The 24,449-nt window shown below is 49.6% G+C and overlaps 1 protein-coding gene across 1 annotated transcript; it reads right to left on the bottom strand.

Moving 5' to 3' along the window:
• Positions 1-6,156: 6,156 nt before the first annotated feature.
• Positions 6,157-22,319, bottom strand: AHCY (adenosylhomocysteinase). The gene is made up of 10 exons (XM_036825842.1): positions 22,175-22,319; positions 16,592-16,782; positions 15,364-15,439; positions 13,533-13,682; positions 12,534-12,646; positions 11,854-12,061; positions 11,675-11,762; positions 11,456-11,573; positions 10,454-10,648; positions 6,157-7,043 (listed from the first exon to the last, which is right to left on the bottom strand). The coding sequence occupies exons 1-10, from the start codon at positions 22,200-22,202 to the stop codon at positions 6,912-6,914; spliced, it is 1,299 nt and encodes a 432-aa protein (XP_036681737.1). The 5' UTR covers positions 22,203-22,319; the 3' UTR covers positions 6,157-6,911.
• Between the last annotated feature and the right edge of the window lie 2,130 nt (positions 22,320-24,449).

Below are 24,449 nucleotides of genomic sequence, written 5' to 3'. Positions count from 1 at the left end.
TCCCAAAGCAGCCTTGGTTTCCCAGTCTTAAATGATCTGGAAATTAATTGATCTTTGTCTAACAGAACCTCCCCACCCCCCTACCCAGGAAGGCCCAACTGTACTGGAGCACCTCAAGTAATCCTCAGTAATTTCACCCAAACCAGAACCATGGAGCCCCCTGCACTGGCTCTGAGATGAGTGCAGAGCCTCTGGAGGGTCCTGAGATGCTCGCCCTCTCCCCAGGATGCCTCTGAGGTTGTTTCCTGACGCTTGCCAGGGACCCAGGGCTGCTGCTAACAGCCTGAGGCCTATGTGATTTGTAACTATCATAATATCATACTAATAATGTCTATTGATTGAGGCCTGTGGGATCTGCATTTATCATATCATACTAATAATGTCTATTGATTGAGCAGCTACTTCATGCCAGAATGATACCCAAGCTCCCAAATTTGCTTCTTGAGGTAAGAATTATAGTAAATAAGGGAACTTGGGGCTCAGAGAGGCTAGGTATTGTGCCTGGATCTCACACCTCAGCGCTGGGATTCATGCCCAGCCCACCTCATTCCAAAGTCTACGCCCTTAACCACCAGGCCACTGAAAGCTAGGCAAAGGAGATTCTGTCTGCCTAGAGCCGACACCTTGCAGGAGCCTCAGCCCCAAGGTTTTCTCCCATTTTCTCTCCTGGTGCCATTTCTGTCTTCTCCACCTCAGCAGGACACTTGAAATTGCCAGAGAAGGCAACCCTGTTCAAATGGGCTAAAGGGAAAAAAGGGAACTTTGTTGTTGTCACAGCACTAAACAGTCCAGTGGGTAGATCTAGTTAGCATAAAGCATGGCTAGATTCAGGTCCTCTGGAATGTGTCACTCTGTCTCTCAATTCTATGTTGGTGTCACCCTCAGGCAGACTTCCCCTCATGGGGGCAAAGAAGCAGCTCTAGGCTCACATTCCTGCCAAGCCTGGCAACCCTACTGAACAGAGCACCTTTTCTCCATTTTCAGGACAGGTGGGTCTCTTTTACAGTTGCCACCTGCTGTGCAACAGGCACTGGGTGGGAGGGGTTGAAAGGGAACTTGTTAGAAACGCAAATTATAGGGCCCCATCTCAGGCCTACTGAATCAGAAGCTCTGGGGGTGAGCCCAGCAATCTGTGTTTTAACAAGCCCTCCAGGTGGTCCTGACACACTCAGGTTTAAGAACCACTGGGTTAGTGGGGATCCGTACAAGCCAACAGTTAGAAGAGCCAGCAAGTTCCCCACAAAGAGACATGCTGAGGCAGGGCATTCTGTTGGACATACCCTGGGTGTATGTTCCCAGCTACTTCTGTTTCTCTCCCTTGTAATAAGGCAAGTATGAGAAGAACTGTGAGTGGGGGCAATCAGACTATCAGGGTACTTAGCAGTGTGAATGTAGGTACCAACTATTTATGGAGTTGTCAGGAAAAGCCCACTGCCCAGCACCTGGGGTCTTTTGGGACCCCTCGGAGGTTGTAACTCCTCCAGCCAGGGAGAGGAAGCCAGCAGACCTGAGGGAATCTGGCTCCAAGCGCAGCCCGCATGGGGTGCAGGCAGCCCAGGGTAAGCTCCTGGGATCACTGTCGGACAGTTCTCTGTATTGCATCACACCAGATTTCTAGTAAAAATCCTGTAATCCTGGGGTTGAATCTGGACCAACTATGTGAGCTATGTGCCTGTCCTTGAGCCAGTTTGGAGAGTGTATCCATGAGGAACTTACTGAAGCTGATTGACAAGGCCTGATCACATAAGCACCCCTGGCTGCCTCCATCACTTCAAGCAGATTTCCTAGCCTTGTCCTCTGGGGTAGTCCTGAGTGGGTGTCAGGGATGAGAATCTGGATTCCTGAGGTTTCCTGAAACCTCAGCTCCCCAAAGCAGAGCTGACCCCTGCCTGCTGCCTCTTGTAGTTCTCCCGGCATAAGCAGCCCCTCCCAACCCCTCCTGGGTTTTAGTCCATGCTACCTCAAACCCTCCAAGCTCCTCATTACTTGTCTCCAACAAGACTTGAAAAGGGATTCCAGCACATCTAGCCTAGCAAGGCCCTCCCACCTTAACCTGCCACGTGGAGGTGGGCAGAGGGCCTTGGTATGCAGGAAAGAGCTCTTGCCTAGAGGCAAGCAGGACACCTAGATCTTCAGGGTGACTTTGGACTTCACTTAAACTCTCTGGGCCCGCATTTCTCCACATACACATGCTGGATTTGGCTCTATAGATGCTCTAAGTTCCTTCCAAGTTCTAAGATCCTAAGATTTTTCTAAAGTACTGTTTAATTTTCTAAATATCCTAAATTTCCTGCCTTCAAAACAGCTCCTTCCCACCCAGTGGTGCCTGACACAGCCCTGAAAACTTGACATAAAACTCTTTATATATTTACAATAGCCAGGACATGGAAGCAACCTAAGTGTCCATCAACAGATGAATGGATAAAGATGTGGCACATATATACAATGGAATATTACTCAGCCATAAAAAGAAACGAAATTGAGTCATTTGTAGTGAGGTGGATGGACCTAGAGTCTGTCATACAGAGTGAAGTAAGTCAGAAAGAGAAAAACAAATACAGTATGCTAACACATATATATGGAATTAAAAAAAAAAAAAGGTCATGAAGAACCTTTTCTTCAAGGTTCTTGAAGAAAAGACGGGAATAAAGACGCAGACCTACTAGAGAATGGACTTGAGGACACGGGGAGGGGGAAGGGTAAGCTGGGACGAAGTGAGAGAGTGGCATAGACATATATACACTACCAAATGTAAAATAGCTACTGGGAAGCAGCGCGTAGCACAGGGAGATTAGCATAGCACAGGGAGATTAGCTCAGTACTTTGTGACCACCTAGAGGGGTGGGATAGGGAGGGTGGGAGGGAGGGAGACGCAAGAGGGAAGAGATATGGGGATATATGTATATGTATAGCTGATTCACTTTGTTATAAAGCAGAAACTAACACACCATTGTAAGGCAATTATACTCCAATAAAGATGTTAAAAAAAAACCTAAAAACTCTTTATATACACGTTATATCACTGACCCTCAAAACAACCATCTGAGGTAGGTACTTCTGTCCTTGCCCAAAGTCACACGGTGAGTTAACAGCAGACCCAGGTCTCCTCCCTTCAAAGCCCAGTCCACTGTTCCACAAAATCCCCCAGGTCTTAACCTCCCTTCTCACTTTCCTGGAAAAAAAAAAATCCAGTCAGACCAGATACTATAGGACCCTTGGCCAATTCCTTCTTTCCCCATGATGCCCAGGCATCAGGAGTGGAGTTGCGGGGAAGAGGAGAACCATCAACTTTCACTGTGGATACCTGGTCAGTGTCAAACATGTGACAGATTAGCAGATCTGAGATCAGAGGTAAGGCTGAGACCAGATGTGAAAGGAGAGGGTGTTTTTTTTTTTAAAAAAGAAAGGTTCTGAGAACTGGCAGGACACCTCCAAAGAGTAAAGGAAAAGGCCAGGATAACAGAAACCAGAACCCCTAGGGGACCGGATGTGGGGAACTACATTGGACCTCACAGAGGGAACATCTGGAAAGGTATTTCTTGAGTCTGGGAGCAGACAGGTTTGAGGGAAGGGAGCGTGGCTGCCATGAAGGATAAGGCGTTAAACCTCTGGCTCAGATGAACAGCAGCCCTCCCCCTTTTCTACTGAGAAGAGCTGGGATTCTGGTCTCAGAGTCCTACCGAGTACAAAAACCAGCTCACTCTCTCAAAGCCTGTTTTCTGAACTGTAAAACGGGAATTCAAGTCTCTACAAGGTTATCAGGAGGAATAAGCAAGCGCTTACTTAGAGCAATGGCTGGTACACAATTAGCTGTAAAAGAAATGGCAGTGGGCAGCAGTGGATCTCGGTCTGTTTTGACCATTGGTGTCATGATTGGTTGAGAGGTGGTTCCTGTGTCGTTTGTTGCTAATAATAGTTGAAGTACCAAAGTTTTAAAATTATTTACAGCAGAGTCATAGCATACATTCATGTAACCTAATGCAACAGCAACTATATGCATGGAGAAAAAAAGGCTGAGAATTAACTGGGCAGGATACCTTGATGAGCATCCAAGCCCGAGAAAGCATGGGGAGGGGCTATTGATCCTCTAGTTTTCAGCCCTTCACGCCTGTCAGACCGCAGGCCATCGACAAGGGTTTTGCTTGACACCATATACTTTTAAAAGTTAGACTAAACAAGCCCTTCTTTCTATCACTCAGATGCATTTGCACTCAAATAGTAGAAGAGGTGGAGTTACAATGCCAGATACAGCCAAGGGCATGCCAAGCATGATGCTGTGGACTCATGGTTGGGAAAGCTGATCTGAGAGGCAGGATTGGCCTCAACCTCCATCTCCTCATGTTCTCCTGTGTACTCAACTCTCACTCAACTCTGGAGGAAGAAATACGAAAGAGAGCCCCAACGGCAATCCACTACCTTCTGTCAAAACGTCATGCCTTGAGTAGAGCAACCTTCACTTAAACACTCACCATTTGTCTCACACAAGTGCCTGGCCCAGGACTCAGACGAACCCGAGGTGGAGTCCAGGCAGCACCACTTACCGTGTGATCTTGGGTCAGGCCATTTGGCCTCTCTGAATCTCTCCACTAATTAATACCAGGTATTAGCCAGAGGCTGAAAATACAAAAACAAGCCACAAGTATGAATGTTCAGTCAAGTAGGGTCGTTTCAGGGATCTGTGCAGCTCAAGGATTAAAACTAAGGTCTCATCCTAGTGTTCAAGGGCTCTCCTTCCTGTCTCCCAGGCCACCTTTCTAGCCCTCTACCTCACAGCTCCCCCTATATTACAGTTAAACTCCCTGCCCCCTAACTCACTCCTGCTTAAGTTGTTCTGCTGCCCAAAATGCTCTTGCCTTCAATTCCTATTAAAAATCTTTAGTTCTTTCAAAATCCATTTCAAGGGACTTCCCTTGTGGTCCAGTGGTAGAGAATCCGCCTTCCAATGCAGGGGATGCAGGTTCAATCCCCGATCAGGAAACTAAGATCCCACATGCCACGGGGCAACTAAGCCCATGCACCGCAACTACTGAGCTCATGTGCCTCAGCTAGAGAGCCCGCATGCTGCAAACTACAGAGCCCATGCGCTCTGGAGCCCGCGTGCCACAGCTAGATAGAGAAAACCCATGTACCACAACTAGAGAGAAGTCCGAGCGATGCAACTGGAGAGAAGCCCACGTGCTGCAACGAAAGATCCCAAATGCTGCACATAAGACCTGACGCAGCCAAAAAAATAAAAAGAAAATAAAATATTAAAAAACAAAACAAAAACAACAAAATCCAATTCAAGCATCACCTTTTCCCTCCTGCCTTTCAGTGCTGCCAGGCACACTGAACTCTAAAGCTGAGCAGAGAAAGGGAAGTGCCAAGAGATGGCAAAGCTGTTTGTATGCCTGCCTTCTCCTTCTAGCTTGAGATTCCCAGCAGGCTGGGGTTAGGTCTCAAACATCCCAGCATCCCCATCAGGCCTTCCACGCAGTGGATGACCCTTAGAATAGTCTCTAGTTACCCTTCCCAGGCGGGTTCTTGTTTTTCTCTGACTTCCAAGACCAGAACAGGGGTTCAGTAAATGACGATTTAGGCAGATAGAGAGCCCCATTTCCCACCCACCTTCCTGTGATTTAAATCATGATGAGGCCACTTGTAACTGTGGACTTTAGGAAAGACGCTTAACTTCTATAAGTCTCCATTCTCATCCATAAAATTAGGATAATAATATTACTACGCTTGTTGTGAGATTAATGAAACTACAAAGCACCTAGCACTCAGTAGGTGCTCAATAAACAACAGTCCCCCAAGGAGCACTGGATCAAGCCAAAGCGGAAATGGGGAGAAAACGAAATTATAAATTGGAACAGAAAAAAATAAGGTAGAGGAAATAAATACAAACAGAGATTACAATAAATATAAATAGGTTAATCTCACCTATTAAATGACTCTTAGGTTGGGTAAAAAACAGGCTGTTTACAAAAGACACACCTGGACACAAGAGTTCTCTCTTCATTTTACCCATTCTTCCAAGCCCAAGGGTGTGCCTGCAGCCCTTGTCACCCCACACCGCAACACAGCAGACTATTACAGCACATCAGACTATTACCCCTTGGCTTACACCATACATTGTTGGCAGTGTATTATCTATAAAATAAAGGCTCAAAATACTTTTAGGCACCAAAATTTTTATTAACCCACCTTCTTGCTCTCTTTTAACATTATAAACCAAATTAATCTCTTTTTGACCCAGAGTTGTGATGGGAACATCAAGTTACAATGCACATTTACGTTTCTCTGGCCCCTCTCAACCTCTGGCTGTCACTTCTCTCGTCCTTTCTTGGCTATCCCTTAACAATATATTCCAACCCCCGTAAAATAGGGACTAAAAGTACCAACCTCATCGTTCTGAGGTTTAAGAGAATGCCAAGCACTAAGCCAGGCTCTTAGGAGCATTCAAACTCCAACAGTTCCTCCACACCCTTTGACATAGCTCCTTCTCATCTGTCATGGGCTGAGGAACCAGTGAACCTGTAAACCAAGAACATGGGTATAAAGTCCATAGGCCAAGTGAGGGCCTGGATGGTAAAGTGCATGGGCTTTGTGAACACCACTGCCAACTTCCAGCCTAAGGAAGGACTGACTGAGTGAGCAGTTCCAAAACCCCTGAGCTCATGGCTCCCTGTGGGTAACTCCCGTGTACCTCTATCATGACCAGGGCTTGAGGAGGGACTTCTCAATTCCCCCTGCCACACTTGGAACAGTATGAGGGATGCAGCAGAGGCCAAAGACTGAATGACTAGCCCCAGGGAGTTGATGGGGAACATTATCAAACCAATCTCAAAGGTGGTGCCATTTGCTCTTGGGGAGGAGAGGTGGGACCCAGGCAAGGACAGCAGCTGGAAAGCAAAGGGCAGGCCTGGTTCTCAATAGCGGTAGTGATCAGGTTTGAAGGGGCCATCACAGGGCATGCCCAAGTACTGGGCCTGCTTCTCAGTCAGCTTGGTCAGCTTCACATTCAGCTTGCCCAGGTGGGCTTCAGCCACTGCTTCGTCCAGCTGGGGAGAAACACAGAAAAAGCTGGAATCAGTGCCATGCTCTGGGATCCCTTACTTGCCTCTAGCTGCCAAAAAGAGGCGGGGACTGTTCTGTTGTGACATCTGCGGAGTGTTATGCATATCACTTCATTCTATCCTCACAGCCAGCCTCCAGTGTGGCTTTTGGCTGCTCAGTTCCCCTTCTTCAAGGGGGAACCAAGCTACATCCTCCCCTCCAAGCAGCCCTAATGGGACAATCAATTACATCTCCTTCCTTACCCTCCATCAACCTAAGCAGCCAACCAAAATGCTTCTCTGGAATTTATCTATGGACAAGACATATTTTCATGACAGGGGCTTTCAGGATTCCTAAACAGGGAGGCTATCAGTCTCTGCTCACCAGGGGCAAGTCTATTTGACAAGTGAAGTGAATGTAGGAGGAAAAAAGAGCCAAGAGACAGAGAAAGAGCTCTGATCCCAATGGATCCCTGTATCCAGTGTCTGAATCTTAGACTCCTCCATTACAGAACCAATAGAGTTCCTTTTTAGATTACACTGGTTGTGTTTGTTTCAAAATACATCCTTAGCACTGGTGGTATAGTGGTGAGCATAGCTGCCTTCCAAAATACATCCTTAAAATCTTTGTCTACAAATTCATAAAACTCCTTCCTTCAAGAGGGGGAGCCTAATTCCTCACCCCTTGAGTGACTCAATTCTAATGAATAGAATAAAGCAGAAGTGGTGGTGTGTGACTTGGAGACTGGGTCCTAAAAGGCACTTCAGCTTCCTCCTTTGCTCTCCCCCTGGATCTGGGGGAGGCCAGCTGCCATCTCATGAGGAAACTTAAGCAGCCCTATGGAGATACACATGTGGCAAGGAACCACCTGCCAACAGTGAGGTGAAGTGGATCTTCCAGCTCCAGTCAAGCCTTCAGATGACTGCAGCCCTGGCTGACATCTCGACTACAACCTCATGAATTACGCTGCTCTCCATCTCTCAACCCACAGAAACTGAAATAATAAATGTTTATTGTTTTAAGCCAGTAAGTTTTGGATTTAAATTGCTATACAGTAACAGATAACTAATACACCAGTTTGAACAGGGTTTCTAAAGGATCCTGACTAATAAAAAAATTGCCATCTCCTTTCACAAATGTGGAAATCAAGGCTCAGAAAGGTGGAATGACTTGCCCAAGGTCACAAAGCTAGTTAATGACAGAGCTAGGTTTTGAATCCAGGGTCCACCTGGCTCCAAAGTCCCATAACTTGTCTCAAGTTATGGTCTCCAAGGCAGCTTTGAAGAGACAGAACAGAAACCAAGGAGCATAGAGGCTCGGGTTAGATAAGGCCTATTTCTAAGTCTGACCAGTGCTGAAATGCATAAAGAGGGCCTGAGAAGAAGGGCAAGTGGCTGTACTTAGAGAAGGATCAACCCTAAGCGGGGCTCTCACTTTCTCAGCGTCCAGCTCCAGGTAGGGCCTCTTTCTACCCCTGAGTCCCATCCCATAATGGCGCAATAGCCTTTAACCACAGCCCAGCCCAGAGAGCTTTACATTTCCAAGTGGTTTCACACTCACGGTCTCATTATAGGCTCACAAACACCCTTAAGAAGGAGGCCAGGGTTTATTCTTCTATTTAACAAATGAAGAAACTGGGGAGAGGCAGGCAAAGGCAGGAGCAGAGCCCACCCCTAAGTCCTAAGTCCATGTCAGCTCTGGAGGCAGAATGAAGGTCTCCAGTGCCCAGAGGACACAATGAATTCTCCCTTCTCTTGGCCTGGCTTAGCCGAGAACACCCTTCCTTCTCCCTGCTCCCCGTACCCAGGAGGCAGTGTGTCATAACGGTTAACAACTTGGACAGGCAGGGGTGGGATGCACTCCTGGCCCAATACTTTGCAGCTGTGGAGGCAAGTCACCCTCTGAAGCTTAGTTTCTTCATCTGTAGGCTGGGTCTCTCAGAGCTGGTATAGAGATCAGTGATATTCAAGAGCGCTTGGTGCAAGTACCTTAAGAAATGGTGGCTGCTCTCTCTTTCCTTGTTAACCAAGGTACATAATCCCTTGCCCACATCTCGCATGTGAGATGTGAAGCCTGTCCCCAACCCGTATCTTGGCAGTGATGAAGGAAGAAGATAGGATGGGGCCAGGTGCTGGGGTAGGAGGTGAGCTCTTTGCCTTCTCACTTCCAACCCCGGCCTCATTTTAAAGGCCTGCCCAATCTCTCACTATATTCACAGCTGTATTTCCTCCAACTGAGATCAGATGAGGGGTCGAATGAGACTTTTTTAACCGCACAACCAGCATGGGAACCTGGCAGGCTGCCCAGGACAGGACAGCCCCCTGAGGCCCTTACAGGTAAAACATCTGGTCAGGCAAGACAGTGCCTGAGGAAGACTAGGGGGAAGGGAGTTGGCTGGCTCGGGGGCAGACAACCCAGCCTCTTCCTACTTCTCATCAGTTGGCAGACCAGCTTTTCAAAGGGTGGGAGGAGTGGTATGAAGACTCCACCGCAGCCTCTCCAGCAGCCAAGGGCTGGAAGCAAGAGCTACTCTTACCATTTAGCTGAGAAGGAAACTGAGGCCCAGTCAGGCAAAGTAGCAAAGCCAAGTTCACCCATGACACTGGCAAAAAAAAAAGCCAGGACTAAAACATAGTGTTCTGACCTGTGGGAGAGGGCAGTTGCAGGGGGTGTTAGGACAAGCACTGGATTTGACGTCAGACGACCTCATTGTCATGGTTAATCTGACCACACGCGCACAACACGTCAGGTGCCATGCTCAGTGTGTTAGTGGCATCATCCCATTCCAAGGCCACAATCACGCAGCCTGTAGGCTGCATTCAGCTTACAAACACTTCCAAGTTAACCAACCTGGTTATATTTAAAAACTGAATATTTCACACAAATATACTGATATCTGGCTTCCTTTGAAACGTCAGGAGCCCTGGTCCAGTGGGTCCAGGTTGATGACAGGCAGCCAACCTCTTCAACTGGGGCACGTGCTCTTTGGTCAGTTCCCACCCAGCCCATTTACCTGCCCAATCCCTGTGGGCATGTCGGTTTGTGACCTGTGATCTAAGGAAATCCTCACAATCCTTAAAGAGGTAATATCACCTTCATTTTACAGATAAGGAAATGGAGGCACAGGTACACAGCCTCTAAGTGGTACGGGTGAGATTCAAACCTGGGTGTGTCTCACTCCAAAGCCCATGCTCCTCTCACCACCCAGCCCTGCCACTCTGGGAGTTATTCCCTGCTTTGGGCCCCAATTTCCTCCTCTGTTAAAAGGAGAGAATGATTTCTGCCCTGTGGAGGACCCTGTGAAGATCTTCAAGAGAGTGGAGAGGCGAGTGCTGTATGAACTCTGGCAAGGCCTGCATGGAGAGCCCAGGGCTGGACACACGACCCTTGGCCAGGGGTGGAGGTAGGAACCCACCTTCTTGGGCAGGAAGTGGACCCCGACGGGATACTTGTCTGGGTGGGTCCACAGCTCAATCTGCGCCAGCACCTGGTTGGTGAAGGAGTTGCTCATCACGAAGCTGGGGTGGCCCATGGCGCAGCCCAGGTTGACCAGCCGGCCCTCGGCCAGAATGATGATGCGGCGCCCGTTCTTCAACAAGTAGCGGTCCACCTGCAAGTGGGCAGCACAGTGGTAAGGGCTGGTGGGCACAGCTCCCAGCGTCCACCCCTATCCTCACCCTACCCTCCTGTCCAGCAGGCCTCCCGACCTCCAGCAGGGCCCACAGAGGGCCTGGACTGCCCCAGAACAACCTCCAGCACAGGGCCTGGCACACGCAATTAATAAGAGCCAGTATTTGTTATGCAACTCTGAGCAGCAGACCTCATAGGTCTGCTGTGAGAATTTAAAGAGCTGACATGTACAAGGCACTTAGTTTAAGTACTACGTATTAGCTAATGTTATTATTATTACTGGCATGTGCCCTGGGCTAAGAACATACATATAACCATATATACATATATACACAATATATATATAAAATTATCACATTTACTCCTACTAACAACCCTGTAAATTAAGTACTGCTATTATCCCCATTCCACAGATAAAGAAACTGAAGTTTAAAGGGTTAAGTTCTTTGTCCAGAGCCACACATTACAAAGTGGCTGCAACATGAGCCTGGACAGTCTGAGGACAGATCCCATGTTCTCAATCACCATGCCCAGTAACAAGTTGAATGCGGTGGTACTCAACCTTGGCTGCACGTCGGAATCATCTTGGGACCTTTAAAAATGGGGATGCCTTGGCCTCACTCCAAGATTCCAATTTAAGCAGCCCTGAAACCAGTCCCTCTTGCACCCATCCCACTGCCCAGGTTGCCAGACCCTCGTCATCTGACTTGCTTGACGGCCAGCCTACGAGCACGCCCCCCTCGGCGCTCCATCCACCAAGCCTGCTGGCAGGGCTGGGGCTTCTCACCTGGGGCTTGATGTTCACCTTCTCCACAGCGTTCTCGTTCAGCCACTTGACATCAATCTCCACGTCAAAGTGTCCGATGTTACACACAATGGCGTCATCTTTCATCTGTTCAAAGTGCCTGTGGAGGAGCCCCAGCCTGTGACAGACTGTCAGGGACCAAGAGCAGCTGCAAGCCTGCCCCCTCCTTCACTCCCTGGGACCCCTCCACCTGGCGCCTACCTGCCGAGGATGATGTCGATACAGCCCGTGGTGGTGACAAAGATGTTGCCCTCCTGACAGGCCTCATCCATGATGGTCACCTCATAGCCTGTGTAGGGACAGCATCTGTGTGTCATCCAGGGTGGCCTTGCCCCCCCTCGGGCCCCAGTGGCTGACAACCAACCTTCACCCTATCATACCCTCCATGGCAGCCTGAAGCGCGTTGATGGGGTCGATCTCCGTGATGATGACGCGGGCCCCGAAGCCCCTCAGGGCCTGGGCACAGCCCTTGCCCACGTCGCCATAGCCTGCTACCACCGCCACCTTGCCCGCAATCATCACATCCGTGGCCCGCTTGATGCCATCTATGAGGGACTCCCGGCAGCCATAGAGGTTGTCAAACTTGCTCTGAAAGGAGAGGGGGCAAGGCGGCTACGGGGGCAGGCAAGGCCCTGGGGCCTCAGACCCACTCTCAACATCTCAGCCTGGCGGGCCTTGGGCTGATCACCTCCTGGGACTTCTCCCCACCAGCTAATGTGCTCATGTGCCCCTTGCCCTGCTCAGTCCCACAACTTTCTCCCTGGCCTTTCTCTGCCAGTCCAGAAGGCTTCCTGCGAATCAACTATGAGAGATTGCCCAGTCAAAGAATCTGCTTCACGCTAAACCTCTTGATGCCCAGCTCTGAGGCTCACTGCACAGTTCTTTGCCTCTTTAATGCCTTTAATGCTTTGCCTCATTACCCTAAGTCTACAACCCCTTTCCCCCTCAAATGAGGGCTAAGCCCCTAGCCTGCAGCCTTCCCAGGGGACTTTCTGCAAGGCCTACTCCTGAGCTGCTCTGGGAACCAACAGCTGGAGCCATCACTGCCCCACAGGCTCACCTTGGTGACAGAGTCGTTGACATTGATGGCAGGCACCTTCAGGATCCCGTTGGCCGCCATCTTGTACAGGTTGTGGACCCCCGTTGTGGTCTCTTCGGAGATGCCTCGGATGCCTGAACAAGAGAGGAGGGGATGAATTTCAGGCCAGGAAGGAGTGGACCAAGGGACAGGGTGGCATCTGGGATGAAACTCCAAGAGCCTCAGAGATCCCACAACTGAACTCACCCAAATTCCTCATCTTTGCCTCCTAAAGCCGCTCCTCCTTCTGGGTTCCTATCTCTGTAACGGACACCACAGTCCACCTAATCACCTAGGCCAGCATGAGGGAGGAGCCACTACCATCACCAGGCCTAATGATTCTACCTCCCAACAACTCCCCAAATCTCCACTTGCACTGTCACTGCCCTAGTCCCTGCCACCATCGTCGCTTGCCTGTCCCAGCCACAACTCATCCTCTACACAGTAGCCATTTTTAACATATACATTTGCAGGGAAGTCTTTTCAGTACCATCGAATTATTTCCCTTTACTCTCAGGATCAAACCAAACTCTTTTCTCAGTCTATTCTATTAAGTCTTTACAGATCTGATCTTCACTAAAGCTCCAGCCACAACCTGCAATTCTCCCCAGTGAAGGAAGCTGCCATGCTGGCTAACTTTCTGTTTTATGAATGGTCTATCCTTTCCTGCCTCAGGGCCTTTGCACTCACTACACTACCCCACTTTCCTCCCCACCCGCTTTTAACAAAGCTGACGCATTCCCAGCTGTTCTCAGCCCTTGCCTTGGCTTGCCCTTGGGTCATCAGCTCAGCCAGGCCTCCCCTAGCCGCCTAGCCCCGAAGCCGGGCCCTAGCACGCCTACAGGAGCCTGCCGTTCTCCCATCTTCCACAGAATCTGCTGCTCGAGGCACTGGGAGTCCTGCCAGGCCTGCTGCTTTCATGTGGGCAAGCAGGCCCCGTTTAAACCACTAGCGCCCAGCCCATCCACCCGTCCTACTCACCTGACAGGAGCTGTGGGTACTTGGTGTGGATGAGGTTGGTGAGGTCACCACCATCATCCAGAATCATGTTGAGGGGCCCGTCCTTGAAGTACAGCGTCTGCTCAATGCACCACAGATATTCCTCGTCCGTTTCACCCTTCCAGGCATACACTGGAGAGTGAGTAGCATATCAGGGCCTGGCCCTCCCCACTGGCACCTGCTCCAGGGACCCACCTGGATAGAGCCAATACTATCTCCTTCCTAATTCCCATCCCCTGCCACCTCTAGCCCCTCTGAGGACTCAGCAATGGTAAGAACACAACTTGGAGCCAGAGAAATCTGAGTGCAAATCCTGGTTCTGCACTCACCAGCTGTGTGACTTTGGGAAAATCACTTCACCTCTCTGAGCCTCAGTTTCCTCATCTATAATAGTACGGATTATGTGAGACAGAGGCCAAGTACGGACCCCCCCCCCCCATATATAGGTATCTGGAAATAATTATTTCCTTTCCTACCTCTTCTGTCTGGGCCTCCAACCCAGTGACCAGAGCTCCTACCCACAATGCCTACTGCTAGGATGGAGGTGCACAGGGGCAGGAAGCCACACTCAGGTGGACCCAAGCGAGACAAGATCCAAGATTCATTATGCACTGAAAGGACTTGATGGGCCAGCAGTCTCTGTGGTAGGTTATCCTAGGCAAAGTCTGGCCAAAAATTACTAATGGCAGCTACCATGTATGGAGCACTTTCTCTGTGCCAGACATTACTCTAACTGCTTCATGCCCCATCTCATTTTTCCTCACAGAAACCCTGTGAGGCAGCCATTACCATCATCATCATTTACAGATGCCCAGAGAGGGGCTAAGATGTGCCCAGATCACTCAGCATGGCATTCCTGAGCAGGCATCAGAACCCAGGCAGGGATCCTGGGAATTCGAGGGCAGACCAGTGGTTAGGACTCTGCGCTTCCACTGCTAGGCGCCCAGGTTTGATCCCTGGTCAGGGAACTAAGATCTCGCAAGCCACATGGCGCAGCCAAAAAAAAAGAACCCAGGGCTCCTGACTGCCAGCCCAGGCTCCTCCCATCATATGGTACAACTGAGACACAGGTGTGGGGCTCCCATGACCCTCCTGTGAACAAAGGACACCTGCCAAAGCAGGGCCAGCTTCCCCTCCCCCAAACTGGGGCAGACAATGGCATTAAAAACAAAACCTTTCCCAGAAAAGGGCCATGGAGCCCAAACTAGGCTGAGGAGTTGGAGACAGGCCAATGCAGCCTTGGTCAGTCTCTGGAGAGGTCCTCCCCCACTCTTTACCCTCCACCTGTGGCTGGTTAGAAGGAACTGTGAATGTCCTATTTCATCATCATCAGAGCTAACCACTGCCCTCCTCAAGCCCAGGCAGACTTGTGCCTATTTCTCCAGCAGCTTGTGAGAAAGTCTTTCCTCTTTGGTCCTGGTACTTCCCCAGCGCCCAAACCATCAGATACTATGCAATGGACCTCTGAGACTTTTTTTCTGCCCAGTATGCCTCCCTGATTCTTTCAGAAACAGACCCACATCATTCCTTTAAAGAATTTCCCCTCTTCAACATCGTGTGGTTCCCAATCATTAGATCCCACCCTTCCTGATCACATGACTTGAACTGGGCAAGTAAGTGCCTTCAATAGGATTTTAGATGACAGTTGGACAAAACAGTTCTTTCCAATGGGTCACTAGGCTAGGATTCTGTGGCCATGACTCCTCTCCTCTACCGCCAGGAAGTCTGTACCAGTAAAAGTCAGTGAAGCAAACAGGAAAAAGCAGAGCCACTTCATGCATTCCTGCGTCCCTCAGAAGCAAGCTGGCCTCACCTGGAATGCCAGCCTTGGCAATGGCAGCTGCTGCATGGTCCTGAGTGGAGAAGATATTGCAGCTGGACCACCGCACCTGAAAGAGCCAGCAAAACAGGGTTGGTCACAGACAGTTCAGAAGACCAAGGTCACTGGACAGGGATAAGAAAAAGCCCGGGAGCTAGGGCCGAGAGGCTCGGGATCTACATCCAGCCAGTTCTGCAACCTCAGGCTGGGTTGCAAATGGCAACCAGTGGATGGGAGTGGATGGGAGCCAGAGCACTGACAAGACCCAACTTATGTTAAAACATGGCTCTGCTGTGTGGAAGGGAAAAGGCTCCACACAGAAGCAAGGAGACAGGGCAGAAGCTGTTGTCAGAGTTCAGACAAGAAATGCACCTCTAGCAGTGGAGGTGATGATGCGTGTACTTTGAGGGCTGAGCTGACAGGATTTGCTGCAGGGTTCGTTGTTGGAGTAAGAGAGCAAGAGGAGTCAGGGACGACCCCAGGTTCTTGAACTGAGAGGGCCTGTAAGGCTGAAGTCTGCATCTGCCTACACGGGGAAGCCTCCAAGAAGAGAAGGAAATCATGAGTTCCTTTGGACATGTTGAGGCTGAGATGTCAATCAGATCTCCAAGTGGAGGTGATACATCAGCTGCTGGGTATCCAAGTCTGGAGTTCCAGGGAGAAGTCCAGGCTAGTACATATAACTGGGAGTCATCACCATACAGACAGTATTTAAAGCCATAAAATCAGATTGCCAAGAGTGTGAGTGTATAAAAGAAAGAAGAGGTGCAAGGACTAAACCCTGGTATATTCTGTAGCTGGCTTTTGCTGCTCTGCCCTGCCCCCTGCTTTGGGAAACATCTTGCCCCCAGAGAAGTTGGAAGAGCTGCAATCATTGGTACACATAACCCAGGCTGAACCAATCAGAGTGCGCCATCCTTCCAGCAGCCATGATTGGCCAAGGGCAGGCACATGACCCCAGGAGGGCCTAGGAGAGCCAGTCCTTAGGTGACTCAGTAGAACACCGGGCTTGAGTTTTTCCTATCAGAGCTCCCCAGTCAGGAGAATGTGAACTGAGGGCAGTCAGACGCCGTCTTCCCAGCGAGAGAAAATCTGCAAAACAGTCACGACAAATGGAGGTGGGGGGCACTGTGACAAGGCTGTAGCTGGAGCCCCTGCTGGGCCTGAGGGGGCACAAGACTGGAGTTCCCCACTGCACAAGAACTGCTGCTGCGGGCCTCACCTCAGCACCCAGGGCAACGAGGGTCTCAATGAGGACAGCTGTCTCCACCGTCATGTGCAGGCAGCCGGCAATGCGGGCGCCCTTCAGTGGTTTGGAGGCCGAGTACATCTCCCGCATGCGCATCAGGCCCGGCATCTCATTCTCTGCGAGGTCCAGGGCCTTGCGTCCCCAGGCGGCCAGGCTGATGTCAGCTGTGGGGGCAGGATGGATGGGAGTTCGTGAACCACCGCATCCCACCAACCACAAAGCACTGCCACTCAGCACTCATCCACTTGCGGGCAAGAAACACTAGACTGGGTAATCCGGTCACTGCACTCTCTCACTCATTCAACAAGGATTTATGGAGCCAGGGCAGTCAAAAAAGAAAGACATGGTCCCTGCCAGTAACCACAGCTTACTTATAGCCTTGTGGGAGAACACATTTAATCAAAGAATCACACAGGACCATGAATATTACAACACAGGTAAGTGCCCCCTTGAAAAATAGCTATCAGCCTATATATACCTCCTGCTACCCTTTCTGCTGCCACCTACCAACGTCCTCATTCCCTAAAGATTTTAGCTCCTGGCTCTCCACATTCCTAGTCATCACTCCTGGTGACTTCAGCACTCATAAATGATATAATCTAACACCTTGGACTCGGCACAGCTCCTGGATCTCCTTGAAGATATCAAAATGCTTCTCCACTCCTAACGTTTCTCTTCACATGGAGGGAACGCATCTGTGTAACTAACACTCTTGGCCTCTCTCTGCCCCAGGGGAGGTGGAGTGACTTGTCTAACCAGTAAACTTAGGAGGAATAAACTGGGCATGCGCAGTTCAGGTCTCCCGTCTTTTGCAAGCAAGCAGCAGCCAACCTACCTGCAGGAAGTGTGTTCTTCCACATAGAGACCTACCCAGGCCCGCCCTGCCTGTAACTCGTGGGTTAACTGCTGAATTTTGGGGTTCAGTTAGCATGATCACTGGGACTTTGACACTAATCTGCATTCTCTGGCTTCGATGTTATTAGTCATCCCTTGGTAACTACAGCGGATTGGTTCCAGGAACGCCTGGGGATACCAAAATTCTCGGACGCTCAAGTCCCTTATATAAAATGGCATAGTACAATGAATACTACTCCTGTCCCTTATAATCTCACCCTCCCTCCCCTGCCACACTAGCCCATTCTCAAGGTCAGTCCCTAGGTCAGTGTTTGCAAACTTCCCGGATAAGGGTCATCTGGCATGCTTACAAATCTCCCCTGCGGAATCAGATTCAGTAGGTCTAGGATGGGGCCTGGAACTCGTCGTGATTTTTATCTTTAGGGGAGCTTAGATCCTGCCAATTACCCAAAAGGGGTGGTGGGTGGGAGGGAAAGGACTATAGAGAATTTAGTAATAAATAATAAAACCAACTAAGTCACTCTGCTTCCTACTGTACATCTAAACAACTTCACAGATGAAATATACCCCCCCATGGGAGGGATTACTCCCACTGTGCCTCAACACACACCCCCTCCAACCCCTGCCCACTTTGGCAGGCCATCACCCATGATACTCTCCCTTGGAAATCTTGATTTCAAGCGACCGACTCTGGCCATGTCCCATCTTTCCAATACTCTCTGTCTAGAGCCCAAACTCCAATAAAGCTGCAACGGTCAGGTCAGAACCTTTAATCCATTTATCCTACGATTATCACTGTACCTCACTGCACCCTTCATGGTCTCAACATCTTCCACAATTTAGATTCCACTGTCCCTTCTACCCTCTTGTTCTCTGAGAACTCCTCAGCAAAACTCCCACCCTGGTTAAACCCAGCCCTCCACTGCACCCAAGTCATTGAGCCCAGCAGGAGGAAAATGATGACCACACCAAGAGTTTCATTTATTAAGACCACAAATCTCAAGGGACACTCCAGCAATCCTATTACATCTTCTTAGTAAATTTACCACCTTTTCCACTCCAAACTTCTAACCTTTCCTCATCAACTTATGACCTCACTTCACAATTCATCGAGAAGAATTCAGAACTATGCCACTTTTCCTCCAGGGAATCCACTAGTCCTCCTCACATGTAGTTACAGACCAGGCATTCCTTTGTTACAACAGACAGGGCTGTCTCTGCTCTGTGGGGCCTGATCCCATATCGTTTTACCTCCTTGATGACTTCACTACTCCACTAAAACTGCTCTTCTCAAGGTCTCTGTAAGGCCTAATCCCCATAACTAATGGTCAATTACCTATGTTCATGGTTCTCCCTGCAGCACGAATAGCACTAAGTACTCTCTCCTTCTGAAACCCTTTCTTTGCTTGGCTTCTATGCCTGTCTTTCTGTGGCTTCCCTACCACCTTCCTGGCTCCTCCTCCTGTTACAGACTCTAAAGTTTGGAAGCTCTCAGGGCTTCATCATCTCCCTCTTCTCTCCTACCAGATGAGCTCATCCCATTTTATGGCTTGAAATACCTTTTCTATGGAAGTGTCTCCCACACATTCATCTCCAGCCCAATCTTCTCCCCTGAACTTGAGACTCATATAATCCAACTGCCTATTCAGCATCACAATTTGGATGCCCAAATGGATTATGTGTCAAGTTTGAGCCCTCGTGACTCCTTGCCCTCACCCCCAAACTTGTCACTCCCCAAATCTTCCCATTTTAGGAAATGAAACCACCATTCGACCAGCTGCTCCAGCCAAAAACTTAACGATTTCTTGCTTTCCCTTTCTCCCTTGCACCCCCTTTCAACCCATCAGCACACTGTTGGCTCAACATCCCCAATACAAGCAATCCAACAGCATCTCACCACCTTGGATCACTGAAGCCACCTCCTCACTGGTCTCCCTGCTCCCACGTACTATTCTCCCCACAGAAGTCAGAGAAACAAACTTTTCAATTTTAAAATATATCACCTCCATTCTTCGGCTCAAGTAAAAAACAAGCCAACATCCAATGGCTTCCCCTTAACCATGAATAAAATCCTAACTCATCACATGGCTTTAGGGTCCTACCCAGGTGACTGCCCACTCTTCTCCCCCACCTCTCCACCCTCTTCTCCCCCTCTCTAGTTGCTTAACCACACGAACCTCCGGGTGAGCTAAACTCATTCCCACCTCAGGGCTTTAACCAAGCAGCTCTCTTACCCTGGAAGGCTCCTCCCCAGCACCTGATACAGTACCTGGCACACAGCAGGGGCTCAACAAAAACCTGGAAACAGGAAAGAACTTGGTATTTTGTTGCTGGAGGAACAGAGTGTGCCAGGGTGACTCTAGTAGAGGGAGTAAGATGATGAATCAGGACTTTATTCCTATAGAGTTTTAAGGGGAGTATCATGACCAGACTTGTCTTCCGAAAAGCCCTCTTTGGTTGCTGCATGTATCTGTGGAGCAACAGACCCGAGGAGACCTGTGAGGAGGGAGACCAGGACTGGGGTGGTGGCCACGGAGACAGAGAATTGGGCAGATCTCCTCACTTATAAAATGGAGACAATACTACTGTATTATCCGTATGCATGTCTGTCCCACCCTCATCCTTGAGTCACCCTTGTATCTCTAGTGCCCAGCTGGGCCTGGCACAGAGAAGGGGTCCGCAAATGTTGACCAACCACACCTGTTGTTAGGACTGAATGAGAGAAGGTCCACGAAAGGGGCTGGCACGAGACAGGGTTAGCAAACAAGAAACAAATCTGAACCTAGTCCAACTCTCAGCATTTACGAATGAGGAAAGGCTCAGAGAAGGGTTTGCCCCAGGTTCCACAGCCAGTCAATGGCAGAGGCAGGACTGGTGGCCAGGGAGGGCTAGAGCCAGAGGCTCCTGGGAGGGGCACAGCAGTAGTGGACAATGGTTCCTGTCCTATCCTAAGCTTCACCCCCTCTGCCACCACCTGTCCCTCTAGCCAAAAAGAACTCTTTCACTGCCCTCAGGACAGCTGTGTCAGCCCTGGTGTTTTCGTGGGTCCCTCAACTCCAAGGGCACAGGAGGGTCTGGCACTCTAAGCTCTGGGGGTTTTGGTGCCCAGGAGAGCTGAGGACTTGCAGAGGTTGCAGTAACACCTGTCCCAGGACAAGCTAAGAGGCATAATAGCAAAACCCTCTCTGAGCCTCAGTTTCTTCATCTGTAAAGTGGGAATAATCATCCCTAACCTTCTATGAGCCCTGAGGATTAAAGAAGATGCCATGTGGGCAAGGTCGGGCACACTGTGCCCTCCCTGATGGAAGCGTCCTTCCTCCAACCCTACCTAGCCAAGCTCCTCCACTTCCAAATGCAGCCTTATCTGCTGCCACACAACCCGAAGCCCTCAACCCTAACCCATCCAACTCTCCACAGTGTAACATGTCCCCATTCCACTTCTGCCACTGGACCTTGACTTAATCTTTCTGGGCTTCAGTTTCATCCACACAAGAGGGACAATACCTACTCTGGCCTGCTACTTGATAAACTACTATTGGTAGGTTGTTATTTTCCACAGTCTTTGCAAGTCACTTCCTGTTAGGGCTTCAGTTTCTTCCTCTCTATCATGAGATAAAGTCCACCTCTAAAGATCATTCTGTAAACAAATGCAAATCCCCAGATACATAGCAAGTGCTCCATGAATGATGCTTTTCTCCAGGTTGAATGGCATCTTGAATTTACTTTAAAAATTGCTAGTCAGGCTGAACTGGTTTTTGCTGAAAGGTCATTAGGGTTATTCCAGATGTGTTCACTTATATACAGTGGTGAAAAGGTGGGCACAGCCTGGGTTCATATCCTGCTCCACCACCTCCCAGCTGTAAAAATGTGGGCAAGTTACCTTTTTTCCTGGGTTTCAGTAAACCCATCATAAAATGAGAAAGTCATAGTCCCTACCCTAAAAAGCCATTAGAATAAAATGAATTAATCTATAATAAACGTAGAAGGCAATGCCCATTCCACAGTAAACGCCCAATAAACGTTAACTATCAGTGTATCAGCTTCAATCCATAGAACAGCAGGAAGAAGTTTTCTAACCACTCCAAAATTTCTTCGAGATTCTCTGTATGACTGTACCTTCTGGCCAGGTGGGTGACCCCAAGAGGTTGAGTAACAAGCCCAAAGTCCCTGGTAAGTGGACTAGCCCGGCCTTGGGCTCAGTCTCCAGGCCTCTCCCCACGTGCCCTTCGGGGCCCCAGTGCCCTCGCCTTCCCTGTAGGAGGCCCAGAGAGGGTGGGCACTTGCCCGGGACCACCAAGTTAGCCAAAGAGCCGGTCCAGGCCCAGGAGGCAGGATCCAGGCCCCCTAGTGTAGGTCCCGGCAGGTGCCACTGGTCCCAGGCCGCGGCCAGGTGCGCGCTGCCCGCCTGCCCCAGGCGGCTCTGGCGGAACACGCCGCCAGTTCGCCGCTCCGCGGGCCTCGCCGCTGAACCGGCCTCGCGGGGCACGCCGGGACGCATAGTCCGCGGCCGCCTCCGAAGACCCGCTCGCGGCGGCGGGAGAACTCCAACCCCCAGACGGCCTCGCGCGGCCAAGACCGCGCTGTGCCGGCGATTCAAGGGGGGTCTTTCAGAGCGCCCCGGGTCGGCTCCGCGGCAGCCGCCTCAACAGGCCCCCAGCGGAGGCGGAGCAGACGCGGCAGGCTGCACGTCCTGGAACTCACCGACTTTGTAAGGCAGCTTGTCCGACATGCCGGCGGCGTTTCCGCACGGAGTGATGGACACAGGCGAAGGGTGCCGAGCCGCGGACTGCAGACAGGAGCGGGTCAGGCGGCGCCGGGTAGGGACCTGCGCGTGGCGCCGGCGCCTTTAAATATCTTCCCCTAGCTTGCATATTCATGAGTCCCACTGGAGCTGAGCCATAGGGGCGGGGCAAACGCACGGGGGCGGGGCCGGAGTGGACTTTGGTCCCTGCTGAGCGCAGTTTTTTTCCCATGCGGTCCTTCCACCTCCCGCCCTGGGCAGCGAAGGGAGATCGGGGATAGGCCTGAGAACTAACTCGAGGCTGTTCTTTCTTTCATTCGTTCAACCAGTGAAACCGATGTCAAAACCGGGTGAAACTGAAATTCCAACCAGTTCACTTCTCCGAACCTCAGTTTCTTTTTCAGTAAAGCGGGCAGAATGATACCTACCATACAGATTCTAACTTGCAATATGTCAAGTTCCTAGCACATCCTAGACCTTCCACCCTCCTCCCACTGTCCTGAGTTTAGTTAAATTTGTATGCGTTTTTATACTTTTACTACATATGTATAAATCATTAAATGCTTCATAGAATTCTTTCTGTGTTTAAACCCTTCATATAAATGGTACCATACTGTACTTATCCTTCTACAGTTTGCTTTTTTCTGTTAAGAGTCATGCATAGACTTTGAATGTATTCATTTTTGCTGCTGTATAGAATTTCATTGTCTACATCCCATGATTAATTTATCTGTTCTCCTGTTTGCTGGCATTCGGGTTGTATAGTCAGTCTGCCATTATTGCATACATGGAAAAATGAACGTTGTCTCTTAGTGCCCATGAGTAGGTGTCTCTGGGCCATAAGTGTACTTAAGGGTGAAGTTTCTGAGCTGAAGGCACATTTTTTTTTTTAAAGAGGTAATTCTTTTTTTTTTTTTTAAACTTTGGGTTTATTTATTTATTTATTTATTTATGGCTGTGTTGGGTCTTCGTTTCTGTGCGAGGGCTTTCTCTAGTTGCGTCAATTGGGGGCCACTCTTAATCGCGGTGCGCGGGCCTCTCATTATCGCGGCCTCTCTTGTTGCGGAGCACAGGCTCCAGACGTGCAGGCTCAGTAATTGTGGCTCACAGGCCTAGTTGCTCCGCGGCATGTGGGATCTTCCCAGACCAGGGCTCGAACCCGTGTCCCCTGCATTGGCAGGCAGATTCTCAACCACTGCGCCATCAGGGAAGCCCCCTGCTGCAGTTTTTAAAAGTAGGTAGTGTTACATAAAATAATGGCACATATTACAATGATGCATCTTAACACATTTTTAACTTTCCTAGATATTGCCAAATTGTTTTCCAAAATAGTTTATCCTCTCACCAGCAGTGTCTGAGAGGGCTTGTTGTTCCACATCCCTGTCAGCACTTGTCAGTCTGACATAAATTTTTGTTAAACTGATGGGTGTGCAAATCTCCTTGTGGTTTTTAATCGGCCACCTGAAGACTCTTTATCGTCTCTCTAGGAACCCTCTGCCCCAGCATCCACCCAACTGCTATCTCCTTCCTCTCCTTCTCATACTTTTTCAGAGTTGACCCATTCTGTGTCTGTGCTTTCTCACCACCCACTCAGTCCTCAGCTGTGTGAGCTCCACCCCCAGGTCTCTGCTGAAACTGCTCCAGCCAAAGTCAGCAGGGAACCTGGCTGAATCCAAAGGATGTGCCTCAGCCTGCATCCCAACCCACCTCACTGCTGCACACAATGTGCCCTTGGCCTCCACTTTCCTGACTCTCCTCCCACTCTCTACAGGGTAACTTCTCTGGCCTAAGCAACTTCCTATCCTTCACTAGTGACTTCAAGTGTTGATGTTCCTTTTTTCTCTTACTCTGCTCCATCTTCCAGGCCCATCTCACCCACACTTATGGCTATTGTGACCACTTATATCCAGGTAATCCCAGTGTTCATGGAATAAAACACTGCCTTACCCCAGACACTGCCTGTTTCACTTCTCAATTACATGCCCCTTCTCCCTGGAGTTAGCACTACAGTGATTAAGGTTTAATGTCTTTATCGTTCCCTTGCTTTTTAAAAATGGATGTTACTACCTATATGACTATCCTAAATAATACATTGTTTAGTTTTGACTGTGTTTTGCCTTTGTATAAATGAAATCATACTGTATATATTCTTCTGCAACTTGCTTTCAACATTGCTTTTGAGAGTCATTCATGTATATACTGTAGGTATGGTTCATTTATTTTCATTTCTGTTTA

This window comes from Balaenoptera musculus, chromosome 15 (genome assembly GCF_009873245.2).
Source record: "Balaenoptera musculus isolate JJ_BM4_2016_0621 chromosome 15, mBalMus1.pri.v3, whole genome shotgun sequence".
NCBI classification, from domain to species: domain Eukaryota; kingdom Metazoa; phylum Chordata; class Mammalia; order Artiodactyla; family Balaenopteridae; genus Balaenoptera; species Balaenoptera musculus.
This window is presented reverse-complemented; position numbering and strand designations above follow the sequence as displayed.

What these genes read in the sequence shown, in the direction of transcription:
- AHCY (XM_036825842.1), bottom strand. Translation starts at nt 22,202, where the DNA reads ATGTCGGACAAGCTGCCTTACAAAGTCG. An exon ending in CAAGCTGCCTTACAAAGTCG is followed by an intron (nt 16,783 to 22,174) that starts GTGAGTTCCAGG and finishes CTGCCCCCACAG; the next exon opens with CTGACATCAGCCTGGCCGCC. An exon ending in GCTTCAGGCTGCCATGGAGG is followed by an intron (nt 11,763 to 11,853) that starts GTATGATAGGGT and finishes GTCCCTACACAG; the next exon opens with GCTATGAGGTGACCATCATG.